At 39.2% G+C, this 13,765-nt stretch overlaps 1 protein-coding gene across 2 annotated transcripts in view; it reads right to left on the bottom strand.

Moving 5' to 3' along the window:
* Window positions 1–13,765, bottom strand: part of ptchd1.L (patched domain containing 1 L homeolog) — an 85,564-nt gene that overhangs the window by 35,623 nt on the left and 36,176 nt on the right. For both annotated transcript variants that reach the window (XM_018246266.2, XM_041581813.1), the window contains exon 2: window positions 8,530–9,190. In XM_018246266.2, coding sequence (XP_018101755.1) covers window positions 8,530–9,190 — 661 coding nt within the window. The remainder of the gene's footprint in view (window positions 1–8,529; window positions 9,191–13,765) is intronic.

Raw genomic sequence — 13,765 nt, 5'->3', positions numbered from 1 at the left:
CATATAGCTGCTTATTCACTGCCTAAACAAGTACAATTTGTGTTACTTTTTTTTCACTTACATGCTTTACAGTAATCTTCAAATGAATGAATAACATTTAGTAACTCTAGATAACTGATCAATGCGCACTACTGAAAGTGAATAAAATTCTGTTTATGCTGATTTCTCCGTTAGCCTTCCTTGACTTGGATGGATTCTGGTCTCAAGTGGTCTCAAGCTAGAATTGGTTCTGAATTAAGGGAATAATAATCAAGTTACTTTCCAGTATTCCCCTCTCAGTAATTTGTCACTCAGCAAGCAGGAGTTGGAGGAGGATTTTGATTGGCAGCTATATTACATTATTGGTCAGTGCTTCCTTTGCCTAGACAATGTATTAGAGCTAACTGTCTTTCAAAATAACTGACTCTGACACAAAGCTGCATGAAGAGAGACAAGTTGCTGGAGACAGTGAAGAGAAACTTGATAATTTCAGAAATGATACCGAATTTTTTAGTTGATTATTTTGAGATAGTTTCTGGTTTCTATGAGACGAAGTTTAAGACCACATTGTTTGTATTTATTTCCATTGGAGCTGCAAGAATCACTGAAGTAAAATTAAATTTCTTGCATTGATTCTCATAAATCAATGTCTCCAGGGTTGTTATGAAAAATGTTAGAATGTTTGATTTAATTTGCAATTAAAATTTCCCAAGCCTCCAGTGTTTATGGTGCCACAGTAAAATAGAAATATGGGCATGGGACCTGTTATCCAGAATGCTCGGAACCTGAGGTTTTCCAAATAAGGGAATTTGGGTCTGTATATCTTAAGTCTAATAGAAAATAATTTAATTACTAAATGAACACAATACAATTGTTTTGCCTCCACTAAAGATTAATTATATCTTTGTTTGGATCAAGTACAAGGTACTGCTTTATTATTACAGGGGGAAAAAAGCAAAAATATTTAAAAATGTAATTATTTGATTATTATAGTGTCTAGGTGAGATGGCTTTCTTATAATTTGGAGTTTTCTGGATAACGGTTTCCCATACCTGTAATACATATACATTCATATGCAAACAAAATATGTACATATCTCTATATTTATTAATGACATTTAGGGGCAAATTCATCAAGGGTCGAATATAGAGGGTTAATTAACCCTCGATATTCGACTGGGAATGAAAATCCTTTGACTTTGAATATCGAAGTCGAAGGATTTTGCGCAAATACTTCGATCGCATGATCGAAGGAATAATCGTTCGATCGAACGATTAAATCCTTCGAATCGAAACGACTCGAAGGATTTTAATCCAACGATCGAAGGATTATCCTTCGAGCAAAAAAACTTAGCCAAGCCTATGGGGACCTTCCCCATAGGCTAACATTGGGTTCGGTAGCTTTTAGGTGGCGAACTAGGGGTCAAAGTTTTTTCTTAAAGAGACAGTACTTCGACTATAGAATGGTCAAATAGTCTAACGATTTTTAGTTAGAATCCTTCGAGTCGAAGTCAAAGTCGTAGTCGAAGGTCGAAGTAGCCCATTCGAGGGTCGAAGTAGCCAAAAAACACTTCGAAATTTGAAGTATTTTTTCTTCTATTCCTTCACTCAAAGTTAATGAATTGGCCCCTTACAGTTATCTCATTTATTAATGCTCTTTTACAACAAAGGAAATGCATACCATTGAGCAGCCTGGAGGCCAAAAAAGCCATTGATTAATATTGTTTTTTACCTCCCTGTGATACACCGGAGGTCTTCAAACATTTATTTTTCTGCAGAGAATATGATTATTCTGCAAACAGGAAAACAGATTCATACATGGGTTACTAAAGCATGTCACTTTTTGTCACACTTTGGTATCTACTCAAAATACTGTTAAATAAACACTAGTGATTATGTGTCTGGCCAAATTTTCAAGGCAACCTGATTAATATCTGCATTATTATCTGGCTGAACCCTCACTAGATTTCTCACTCTCAGCCTTTATATCGACACCTTTTATAGGCTAATAAGTTGCTGGTCAGAGAAAAAAGTCTGTGGAATGGATTCTATATGTACATTTAATATAAAAAAGTGTTGGATCTAAAGAACTGTTAGTTAACAATTCAACCAGTGCATGCATTTTGTAATTACTGCCATTAATTCTGTAATAATAAAACAGTAGCTTGTACTTGATCCCAATTAAGATATAATTAATTCTTATTGGAAGCAAAACCAGCCTATAGGGCCTATGAGTGTCTAGTAGGCTTGGATATCAGGTCCTACACCTGTACTACAGGTCTTGCTTTTCCAAATGGTAAGTAGTAAATGTTCAGATCAATGACCTGTGAAACATCTACGGCAGTTTATATAATTAAGGGGCCTATTTATTAAGCCTCCAACCTTGAATTTCTCGAGATTTATTTAAGGTCCAAAGCCATGTAAAAGTCAATGGCAGATTTCCCTTTTACAACTGGAAGATGTTTTTGCCTTCATGATTTTCAAGGGTTTTGGGCTGTACAATTTTAATTGTCTTTTCCTGCACATACCATTTTCCTTTGGATTTTTTTTGTAAATTAGGCCAAATCATGGTTGGGAGTTAGGTCAAATTTTAAAATAATGAGAAAAATTAGAATTTCAAGAAATACCCCCCTAAATGTCCCTGTGGACTACTCTACTGTGGCAAGACGATCAGGCAACTAAAGGAGAGGCATGAACAGGGCAAGCATCAGGATGGGCAGAAAGAGCAAATAAATTGGTGCATGGAAGCAGGACTTTTTTATATGATTTTATTCAGTGAATTATAATCACTGTTTTTATCATATAAAGATACATACAGTATAAGATATGCATAAGATATAAGATGCATTGTTGCACGTAGAAGCACTTAACAGTTACAATAGAACCCGAATTTTCAGTTTTCGGGGTCCGCAGGTGCTTAAGTATGCATAGAAAATGGTATTTGCACTAACAATAAAGACTAGTTAAGGTTAAGGTTTCTTTAATGACAAGTGTGTGTTTGTTTCTACTACATATTCTATTAGTTTAACAACATCAAAAAGGTCCTTGTGTTGGACATGTCTGTAATACAATGCCTCCATACATCACTCCAATTAAACCTATATACCATATTATATTGAAACCTGTAACACTGCAAAAGCCTAATTTGAAAATAGAGTCTGTAGATAATCAGTCCCAATACAATGACAGGTATTTGCTAGAGGAGAAGAATATTAATACAACATCGCTGCACAGTGTCTGTGCTGCACCTGTCATGCAAGCTCTTTAAAGATTCCTTCAGGAGAAAATGAGTTTTCATAGAAGTTTAAATGATTTAAATACACAGTGGGAAATGGGAAGTGGGATTTGAGAAGATTTAGAAAAGGCAGAAGACTGAAATGAGAAGCTGGAAGCTAACATGTAACCTAATTGGTTGCTAGCGAGGCAATTCTGTGCGGATGTGAAGGCAATATGTTCCTTTTTCAGTAAAAATTGTATACTAGGGAAGAACATGGTGTTTGGTAAATGTACTATAAATTATAATATCGAAGAAAGGCAGGGATAAATGAATTATGATGTGCTTACTGCCAGGATTAGAAATAAAGATTAAAAAATATTGCTCATTTAAAATATAAGATGAAGAAGGAATGAAGCTAGATTATAATATGTGTATTAAAAGGCTTGTTTACATTTGCAAGTGCAGTAAATTGCACCTAAAAACACTTAAAAGGTACTTGTGTCAAATGCGCTGCTTGCACTTTCATATACAGTAGTTGCAGTGTTGAACTGGCCCAGCGAGACACCAGGAAAAAAACCTGGTGGGCCCGACCCCGTCGTCAGCGCCAAGAGGCACGTCGGAGTAGGGGGGCCTGGACCAGGGGCGCTCGGCCAATGAGGCAGCCTGAGGCGCTACTAGTGCGGGAGATCGCAGTTGTTCCTGAGGCTTTACTAGTGCGGGAGATCGCAGTTGTTCCTGCCTCTTATACCTCCCCTGCAGATGGGTAAGCCTGCGAGGGGGGCGGCATTTTGAGGAGCTGCCTCAGGCGGCTTCTTCACCGGAATCACCGCTGGGCTAGACAGCAGTCCCAGTGGGCCCCTGGCCCCCCAGTCCGACCCTGAGTAGTTGCTCTCTGTGTTGTTCAGTTTTTCCTACCCACCATTGCAAATGGAGTGTTTCTGTGCCCATTGCTAGAGGGAAACCCTGGAGCTGCTGCCACCTCCTGACCAAACGATAGCTCCAAGGTTCCCTTTACACCCAGGCAATTGCACCTAAAGAATCGAGCACAGATGTTACGTGCACGGAAATTATGCCAGTGAACAATGATAAATGGCACCCGGCAGACTTTGAAAATATTCAATGCAACTGCACCAAATTTGTGCACCCGCAGTTGCATTCATTGTGCTGAATGCAATTGCAATAGACACAGACTAATTGCATCAAGAAAAAGCCCAGTTTGTGCCCACATTGATGCCAAAATTCTGGGTGAAATGATGCATTGTGGGGAAAAAACTATATGAAAAAAAAAATATGAAAAGTAATTGAATAAAGTCTTTATTTATGGGGAACAATCTGAAAACAATTGAACTGAAAAAAGTGTTTGGGAGGGGAATCACCCCTTTAAGCAGAATCAATTTGACTGGTGACGGTACATCATTGCTGTACATGTATGAAGGGAATTTCCACAATACTAAGCAGGTTCTCCTATAATGGAACAAAAATAATTCCACCTCACTCTGTACGCAGTGTGCCTTCCTTTGTAATGCCAGATATACAGGGAGCCAACCACTGGAACGTTGGGTTTGAGAGTCATTACCAGAAGCTCAGCAACCCTGGGAGGTGCAAGGTGTTGGGGAGCAAGAAAACCATGGATTAACTTCAAAGGGCACATTTTTACAGTCTTTTGGCCCTGAGATAATGGTAATTAAGTTCTTGGTTGTTTGGAAAGCATTCAGTAAATCTCTGCTCAATCTTTGATCAAAACTTGTTTTTTCTCCTTTAGAAAATGCCATTAGCTTGCTTTACTGTGTGCATTGTGTGCAGTCTCGCCTATATATATATATATATATATATATATATATATATATATATAATATCTTGCAGCAAATGGATCCAATTAAATGAGCAATCACTTTCTATTTGATAAGCAAGTCAGAAACTGTAAAGGTGAGAATAGCACAAGTCATATCCAGCACTACAGTTGGTGGTTTGATAACGCTATGGATATGGAGAATGCCAGGGGCCAAATTTGGTTACATTTTATCCGACAAGAAAATGTCTCACCATTAATAGGTGGCACATTATACAGATTTTTCCCTTTTGAGGCTGAACAGCAAGCAAATAAACGGCTGCAGTGCAGATTAAGCAATGAATCAATACACAGTACATTGTTTTACAGGTATGGGGCCTGTTATCCAGAAATCCATTATCCAGAAGGCTTCCAATTACAGGAAGGCTATCTCCCATAGACTCCATTTAAAGAAAATAATTCAAATTGCAGAAAATAATTCCCTTTTCTCTGTAATAATAAAACAGTACCTTGTACTTGACCCAAACTAAGATATAATTACTGCTTATTGGAGGCAAAACAAGCTTGTAGGATTTATTTAATGTTTAAATGATATTGCTAGTAGACTTAAAGGAGAAGGAAAGGCTAAAACTAAGTAATCTTTATCAGAAAGGTCTATATAAATACACCAGTAAACCCTCAAAGTAATGCTGCTCTGAGTCCTCTGTCAAAAGAAACACAGCATTTCTTTCCTTCTATTTTGTACTCATGGGCTTCTGTATCAGACTTCCTGTTTTCAGCATAAACCTCCAGGGCACGGCCTTGAGCATGCTCAGTTTGCTCCTCTCTCCCTCCCTGCTGTAATCTGAGCCCAGAGCTATGAGGGAGCAGGGAGAGACTCAGGCAGGAAGTGATGTCACACCAAGCCAATATGGCAGCTGCTATCCTATACAAACAGAGAGAGCTTCTAGAGCTGTTTACTCAAATATGGTAAAGCATTCTACAGAATAAATATAGTATTATAGCTTGCATTATTGTGGCTAATCTATTGGCAATAAACTGTTTTAGTAGGTTTCCTTCTCCTTTAAGGTATGAAGAATGAAGATCCAAATTACGGAAAGATACGTTATCCAAAAACCTCAGGTCCCAAGCATTCTGGAAAAGGTTGCATACCTGTATCTTGGCTATAAATCTGCATTGTACATCACATCTAAAGATTTATAGATTTCATGGCACGCTTAACTGCAATAATGCGCCTCCTTTGCATATGTTTATGCTGACAAAATAATTATAAATGAAGCTGTTTTCTGTTCTAACCTTCCATTTATCTCAATAGAAATCAATTGTGTCTCACACAAACTGTAATTTGCTAGATTAGCCACTGCAGATGTCTGGGTTGTAAACAATCCTAAAGTACAACAGGGTCTTTCAGCTTTGTAAGAAAATGTGCTAGTGTGGGTAGACTGGGAGCAATGTGCAATGCACGAAAAGCAATTCTAAGAACATAAAAAAACATTCCTTTCCAGAGCAAAAAATTGTGAGAAAAACATACTGTACCAGAGGGGCATAGAAGCACATACAGGTATAGGATCTGTTATCCAGAAATCCATTATCCAGAAAGCTCTAAATTACAGAAAGGCCATCTCCCGTAGACTAAATTTTATCCAAATAATTACATTTTTTCTCTGTAATAATATAACAGTAGCTTGTACCTGTTCCAAACTAAGAGATAATTAATTCTTATTGGAAGCAAAACCAGCCTATTGTGTTTTTTTTAATGTTTACATGATTTTCTAGTAGACTTAGGGGGTTATTTATTAAAGGTCAACTTGTGTTTTCTCTAAAATTGTAAATTTTTTCTAGGGCAGTTTCACTAAAAAACAAATGTTTCAGGGGAAAAACACTTTTTTGAGATTTATTATGCCCCAAAGCTGCTAAAGCCAGAATCCGAAAATACTCCAGCTAAAACCTGTCAAGGTCATGTAGAAGTCAATGGTAGAGGTCACTTTAACCATTTGAAGATGATTTTTGCCTTTATGATTTTTGTTTTTATTACGGTGGTATAAACTTGAAAATTTGATAAATTTGAGGTATTCAAGGTTTTTTAGCCTATAATTAGTGATGGGCGGATTTGGGGCGTTTCGCTTCGATGAAAAATGTGCAAATTTCCCATGAAATTTGCAAACGGCAAAAAATTAGCGAAACAGCAAATTTTCACAGCAGTTTTGCGAATTTATTCGCCGGCGGCGAATTGCAGGAATTTGCAGCGAATTCGCAGATGGTGAATAAATTCGCCCATCACTACCTATAACTTGATAAAGGTATTTTAGTTGTTTTTCCCTCAAATGCATTCAATCAAGTTTTTGGACATTTGGGGGTTTTTTTTTTATAAATAAGCAAACATTCGAGTTTTGAGTTCATTCGAGGGAGAAAAAAACATCACAAAGTCGACCTTTGATAAATAACCCCCATAATGTATGAAAATCCAAATTTTGGAAAGCACCAGAAACCGGAAAACACCAAGTCCCGAGGGTTAATTTAGTAAACGTGAACAGGATGCAAATCGCCATGTTTTTTGGACTTTGTACCTTGCCCATTGTGTTGTGCCCAGAGAGGCTGGTCTTTGCCATTCCTCTGATTTCAGCAATGCTTGTGTTTTTGGCAGTACAATTTTCATAGGGGAAGGCACATAGGGCTTGAGTTTAGATTCACAGACTAGGGAATGTCATCACTTACTCTTACTCTACAGGTGCTAAAGTCCTACATGGCATTTGGTCTCATAGACATATACACTGGGTCTTGCCTACATCCATCAAGTGCAATGAAAAGGAAACAGACAGGTTTTAAGTACAGGGCTGTTTTACACTCAACTGTACTCTGTACCTTGTGCCAGATTTTTAACTGAGCGGCTCGTCAGTATGTAAATATAGATATTTCCGTATTTTCTTCAGAGATGTCTGAGCCACAGCTTTACATCAGCTAAAGGCTGGTACATGGGGCATCTGAGAGTTGTAGATCAACATGTCCTAGAGGAGCCCCCTCATACACACACACACACATATATAAACAATGTATAAACAATAAGCAGTGAATTAAGATGGATGAATAACACAACACAATAAATCTTTGAGAATCCCTCTGCATAAACAAACCTCCCCTCCCCCAGCTGAAGCCTTTGTAAGGTTGTGAGATAAGGAGCAGTAGCAGTTAATTATACTGAGCCAAAAGCCTAAGCAACTCTATTCTTCTCCTAACATTCAGGAAAATGTGAAGACATGTACACATTTATCTTAGCAGATCACTGTGTCTGACTGGTTGGAGCACATATTGGTTATAAATACTCTGTACTGCTCAGAAGCAGCGCTGAGCACTAACACCTGCCTGAACCTTCCCCCCATTTCAAAGCGCATGCGAGGAGAAAGGATTTGGACCAATATTTTATGTACTAATTATGCAATATAGGAAAAAGTAATTGTTGTATTGATATTCCCATAAAAAAGACATTCATTATTGATAATCAGCCCTAGAACAAGTTGGTAGAAGAAAAAAGAGAAGCATTTGATTACCTAGCATGATAAATGGAATCCCCAGGAAAGTAGAGTTGTATTTTCCACCTGTTAAATTGACGATTCCAGCAGCAGTAAGTGTTGAAAGACTGATAGTTACCAATCCAAGGAGACCAAGCCAAGGTTTGCTTCGGACACAGTCTTGCATGGAGCAACAGATTACAGCCAGTGAGACAACTAAGGCAAGGCTTGTGATCAGGTAGCGCTCTGAAACCCTGCTGGTTTTTTGAAAATCCTGTCCTAGAGTTGAAGAAGTGAAAGTGTACAATTTGACCTCCCTGTTTAATTTTTGGAAGCTTTCCACCATTTCACAGAAAATAGATTCCCATTTCTCTGCCACCACTTCATTGAGGGAGTTGATTGCCTGAAGGTAATATGTGAGCTGAATGGCCTCAGCAGACTTCACCCGATCTTTGCTGTGAACTGTTACACCGCCCAGCTGGTGTCCATTATACACCTCTTTTCCATCCTTCAACATTGTGATGGGATACGTGATGATATAGTTTGTTCTGTTTTGTGAGCGAGCTGCCTTTAATTCCTCCAGGATATGCACTATATCATCCACTATGCAGGTCTTGTCATTGCTCAACATGCAGATATGAGCAAATGTATAGTTAAAGCCCGGTCTGTGCACTTGAATCTTTCTCACAGCTGAATGCAACTACAGGAGAAAAAGAAAAGAGAAAGAAAGAAAGAAAGAAAGAAAGAAAGAAAGAAAGAAAGAAAGAAAGAAAGAAAGAAAGAAAGAAAGAAAGAAAGAAAGAAAGAAAGAAAGAAAGAAAGAAAGGTAAGGAGGAAGGGAAGGAAGGAGGGAGGAAGATGGAGAGAGGAAGAAGGAAAGAAAGAAGGAAAGAAAGAAAGAAAGAAAGAAGGAAAGAAAGAAGGAAAGAAAGAAAGAACATTTGTAATATTTATATTAAAAAAATTCACATTCATATTGAAGTAACATTCAGTTTATTAACTGTGATTTATTATGCTGTATTATATCACTTCTATAAGGGTTCTAAAACCCTTTTAGTGTGGACAGTCAGCTCTTTGATCTATGATGTATTGCCATGTAAATGAACACAAAGCACAGATCAAAGAGGGGGACTGGAAAAATGTATTTTAATGCATCTTAGATTCCTCATTCCATGGAGCAGATTCACTAAAGGGCGAAGTGGCTAACGTCACTATCTGCAGCAACATGTCCTATTTACTAACTCCCACAGGTGCCAATTTGCTAGCGAAAGAGACCGCTGGTAGCGTTCATTCGCACTCTATCGCCAGGTGACTTTTCCTGAACGTCACCTCTTTCACCATAGTTGACTTCACCACCTCAGACCAGACAAAGTGCTAAAAAGAAGCTAGATCTTCCTCAATCTTCTTATATCATATCCTGTGAGCCGAAAATGCATTAAAGTTCCAAAAAACTTTTCCTTATTTGAAGCGGAATTGCCTGCAAAAGTCTTGACTTGAACTTTTTTTGGGTAACCGGTTTTCTCCAGACATTTCATAACATTCATTTTACAGTGGGATCATGTGTAGGGCATTATATACATTCTCTTGTCTTTATTAAGGTTCCCTGGACATTTGTAAGAAAAAGTGGTAACTTCAAGCATTTGCACCAACATTTATAATAAAGACCTCCATACAACTTTAAATTACTCGCCGTGTGCAAATTAACCTAAGAGCAAGATCACTGGCGGATTTTTGCTAGGCACAAACGAACGCTAGCGCATCTTCGCTATGAAATGCTCACACTGCCGAAGTAACGCTAACAAAAAATCGCCCATTAGTGAATCTGCCTCCATGACTCTGTTACAAAATATTTACTGTTTATTGTTTTCCTTATGTTTTGCCCAGTGACGGAACTAGGGGTAGACAGAAGAGGCAGCTACACAGGGAGCAACAATTGGGGGACGCTGGGCAGCTACCTCTTCTGCCTACCCCTAGACCAGACTCACCAGACCAAATTTGAAAAAAAAAAAGATTAAAAATGTATTTATTTATTTATTTTTTTATTAATTGTGGTTTTTGAGTTTTAGCTTTTTATTCAGCAGCTCTCCAGTTTTGAGATTTCAACAATCTGGTTGCTAGGGTCCAAATAACCCTAGCAACTATGCACTGATTTAAATAAGAGATTGGAATATGAATATAAAGATGAGTAATAAAAAATAGCAATAACAATAAATGTGTAACCTTACAGAGCATTTGTTTTTTTACATGAGGTCAGTGAGGCCATTTGAAAGCTGGAAAGAGTCACAAGAAGAAGGCAAATAATTAAAAACCTATAAAGAATAAATAATGTAGACCAATTGAAAAGTTGCTTTGAAGTGGCCATTCTATAACATTAACTAAAGGTGAATGACCCCTTTAATTCCTTCTATTCTAAAAACCTGAGACACAAGCAACATCTGAGGGAATTAAACTCATTATAAAACTCAAGTTTCAATAGCACTTTATAATGAAATTAAGGAATAGAATGCATTTTATATATGAAGGTGTATATTGTCTTTTTATAAACTGATCAAGTGGAGTGGAAAAACCAACTGGTTTGTATTATTTTCTAATGCAATACCCAATCTGCAATAATTAAATTCAAAATGAATGTATCTATGAAATGTTATATGTTAACACATTCTATAAATGTAATGTGTAAAGGAAAATCCACTGTTCTATGACACTCGCAACCAGCGCCGGATTTAACTTTTGCGCGCCCCTAGGCCGCACGGTCCGACCAGGCGGCCGCACGGTCCTAGCGCCCGCCTTCCCAGCGCGCCGGCGAAAAAACGCCGGCGCAGCTGGTGCAGTTGAACGGTGGCTGGGCGGCATGCTGCCCCTATTTCTTTGCCGCCCTAGGCCCGGGCCTATGCGGCCTTGCCGCAAATCCGGGCCTGCTCGCAACACCTGGTAACTTTTAAGACATAAACATGGCCTCCCTCTACAATAAAAAGAAATCCAAAGGCACACAGGACTAATTGCAAGCAAGATTGCCATGCAAGAATGCAGCCCGCATTAAACACACAAGGCAATCTTGCTTGCAATTAGTCATGTGAGGCAGCCAAACCTCTACCTCAGCGCACCAGGTACCTTTGCCTTCATTCAATCTAGCATGTGTGAGAGCCGACTTTGTTTCAGTGACTCCCTCTACAATACTCACCATATTTAACCTGGATGGGAAACAAAAATGTTCCCACTGGACTATCAACCCCAACCCTCAGAACTTGGCAAGACAATGGGCTATACACAGGGTCGGACTGGGGGGCCCGGGGCCCACCGGGACTGCTGTCCAGGGGCCCCCCGCCCCCCTACTAAAACCTGTTGGCCCAGCCGTTCGGCGCGCATGCGCAACAACGGCGTTTGACGTGCATGCGCAACAACGGCGTTTGGCGCGCATGCGCAATAACTCAGTTCGGCGCGCATGCGCAACAACGCCACTCGGTGCTGCGCATCGCCGAAAATAAAAAAAATTTTTTCCAAAAAAAGGTTCTGGCCCGGCGGGGGCCCACGAGGGTCGGGGCCCACCGGGTTTTTTCCCGGTATCCCGCCGGGCCAGTCCGACACTGGCTATACAATACCTGAGACCTTATGAAAAGAAATCATGAATTACTTACCCCAACAGAGCTGAAAGAAAAATTTCCCTTTACAACCTTCTTTCATCCATCTTCCTCCATTTACAAATACTACACTAACCGACAATTTAAAGGGAACACAAACGGATAATCCGGTAGACAATCTTTGGAAGGATAAAACTACAAAACAATCAACTGCACAAACATATCATAAGTTAAGAATAGTAATAGAAAATACAAATACATCGTTATTCAAATGGGTAACTACCGTTCCACAAATATCCATAACAGACATTTTAAAATCCGACACACAAATAATGAAGCTATTACCGGCCAGCAGATACCAAGAAATGGCATTACAATTACTTCACAACTTATACCTGACACCTGAAAAACGCTTCAAAATGGGAACCCTCCCCTCGGATAAGTGTGTTCAATGTCAAGCTCCCAAGGCAAACATTTTACACATATTTTGGTTATGCCCCAAAATACAGATTCTCTGGCAGGAAGTAACCTCCTATAAGGTGCAAAAACTTGGTGGGATGATTGGCGGCAGCATCCCGCAAAGCCATACTACACCAATGGCTTTCCATAGAAACTCCTCCAATCACGCTCATTAAAACTACATTACATCCTTCATATGGACTGGCTAGAAGCTATGACCAAAAAAGTAAAAAAACAAAGCAACAATTTTTTTTCCATTTGGAGCATATATGTCAATAGCCTTCCATGAACACTTAAATTCAACAAGATTCATAGTTGCGCCAGGCGTAACTTTGCCGCACTTCGCCACACTTCGCCAGGCGTAGTTTCGCCAGCGTTTCGCAAATTCACTAAAATTCGAAGTTGCGCTCAGGGGTAGCGTAAGGTTGCGAAGTTGCGCTAGCGTTGATTCGCTATGTAAAGCGAAGTTACGCTAGCGAAGGTTAATTTGCATACGGCGCCAAATTCAAATTTCAATGGAGGAATACATATCAGCACTACAAATGCCTAGAAAACCTTCAAATTAGCAAATAAAAATTTTATTTTGCCCTACACATGTGCCCACTGTCTAGGTAAGTTGCCATGAGTCAGGAAATGTAGGGGGGAAGGAGGGGAGCCCCAAAAAATTTTTCGATCTTTTTCAGCCTATCACCCATAATGTAGAAAACACGCCAGCGTTTTTTGGGACTTACAAAAATTTTTGACTTTTTTTGAAACAATCCCTATCTACTCTATTGCGCTTCGCCAGGTCTGAGGTGGCGAAGGAAGTCTAGTGTAAAAGGTAGCGTTCAGTACACTGCGCGCGTTAGTGAATTTGCGTAGTTACGTCGCTAGCGAAACTTCGCCAGGCGTAAGGGTGCGAAGTAACACTAGCGAAACTACGCCAGCGTTCGTTAGTGAATTTGCGCAGTAACGCTAGCGTTCGGCGCTTCGGCGCTTAGTGAATTTGCCCCTTAGATACTTAACAACACATACCTTTCAAAACACAACTCGGTATGACACAGAAATTGTATTCAAGGATAACTCAGGAACCAAACGGTGTGTCGAAGTCGCCTCCCAGGAGCCACTGCATTAATAGGCTTTTGGCATTTTACAACAGATAAACAATTTAACCTTAATTATTTCGGAAAGTCTTTAAAAGAGCATGAAATATAATGTTAATGTTTTCCTTCTTTTTTCTTTTCGTTTTCTCTTTCTCT

Source organism: Xenopus laevis, chromosome 2L (assembly GCF_017654675.1).
Source record: "Xenopus laevis strain J_2021 chromosome 2L, Xenopus_laevis_v10.1, whole genome shotgun sequence".
NCBI classification, from domain to species: Eukaryota; Metazoa; Chordata; class Amphibia; order Anura; family Pipidae; genus Xenopus; species Xenopus laevis.
The sequence above is the reverse complement of the archived record's forward strand: the minus strand, read 5'-3'. Positions and strand labels throughout refer to the sequence as shown.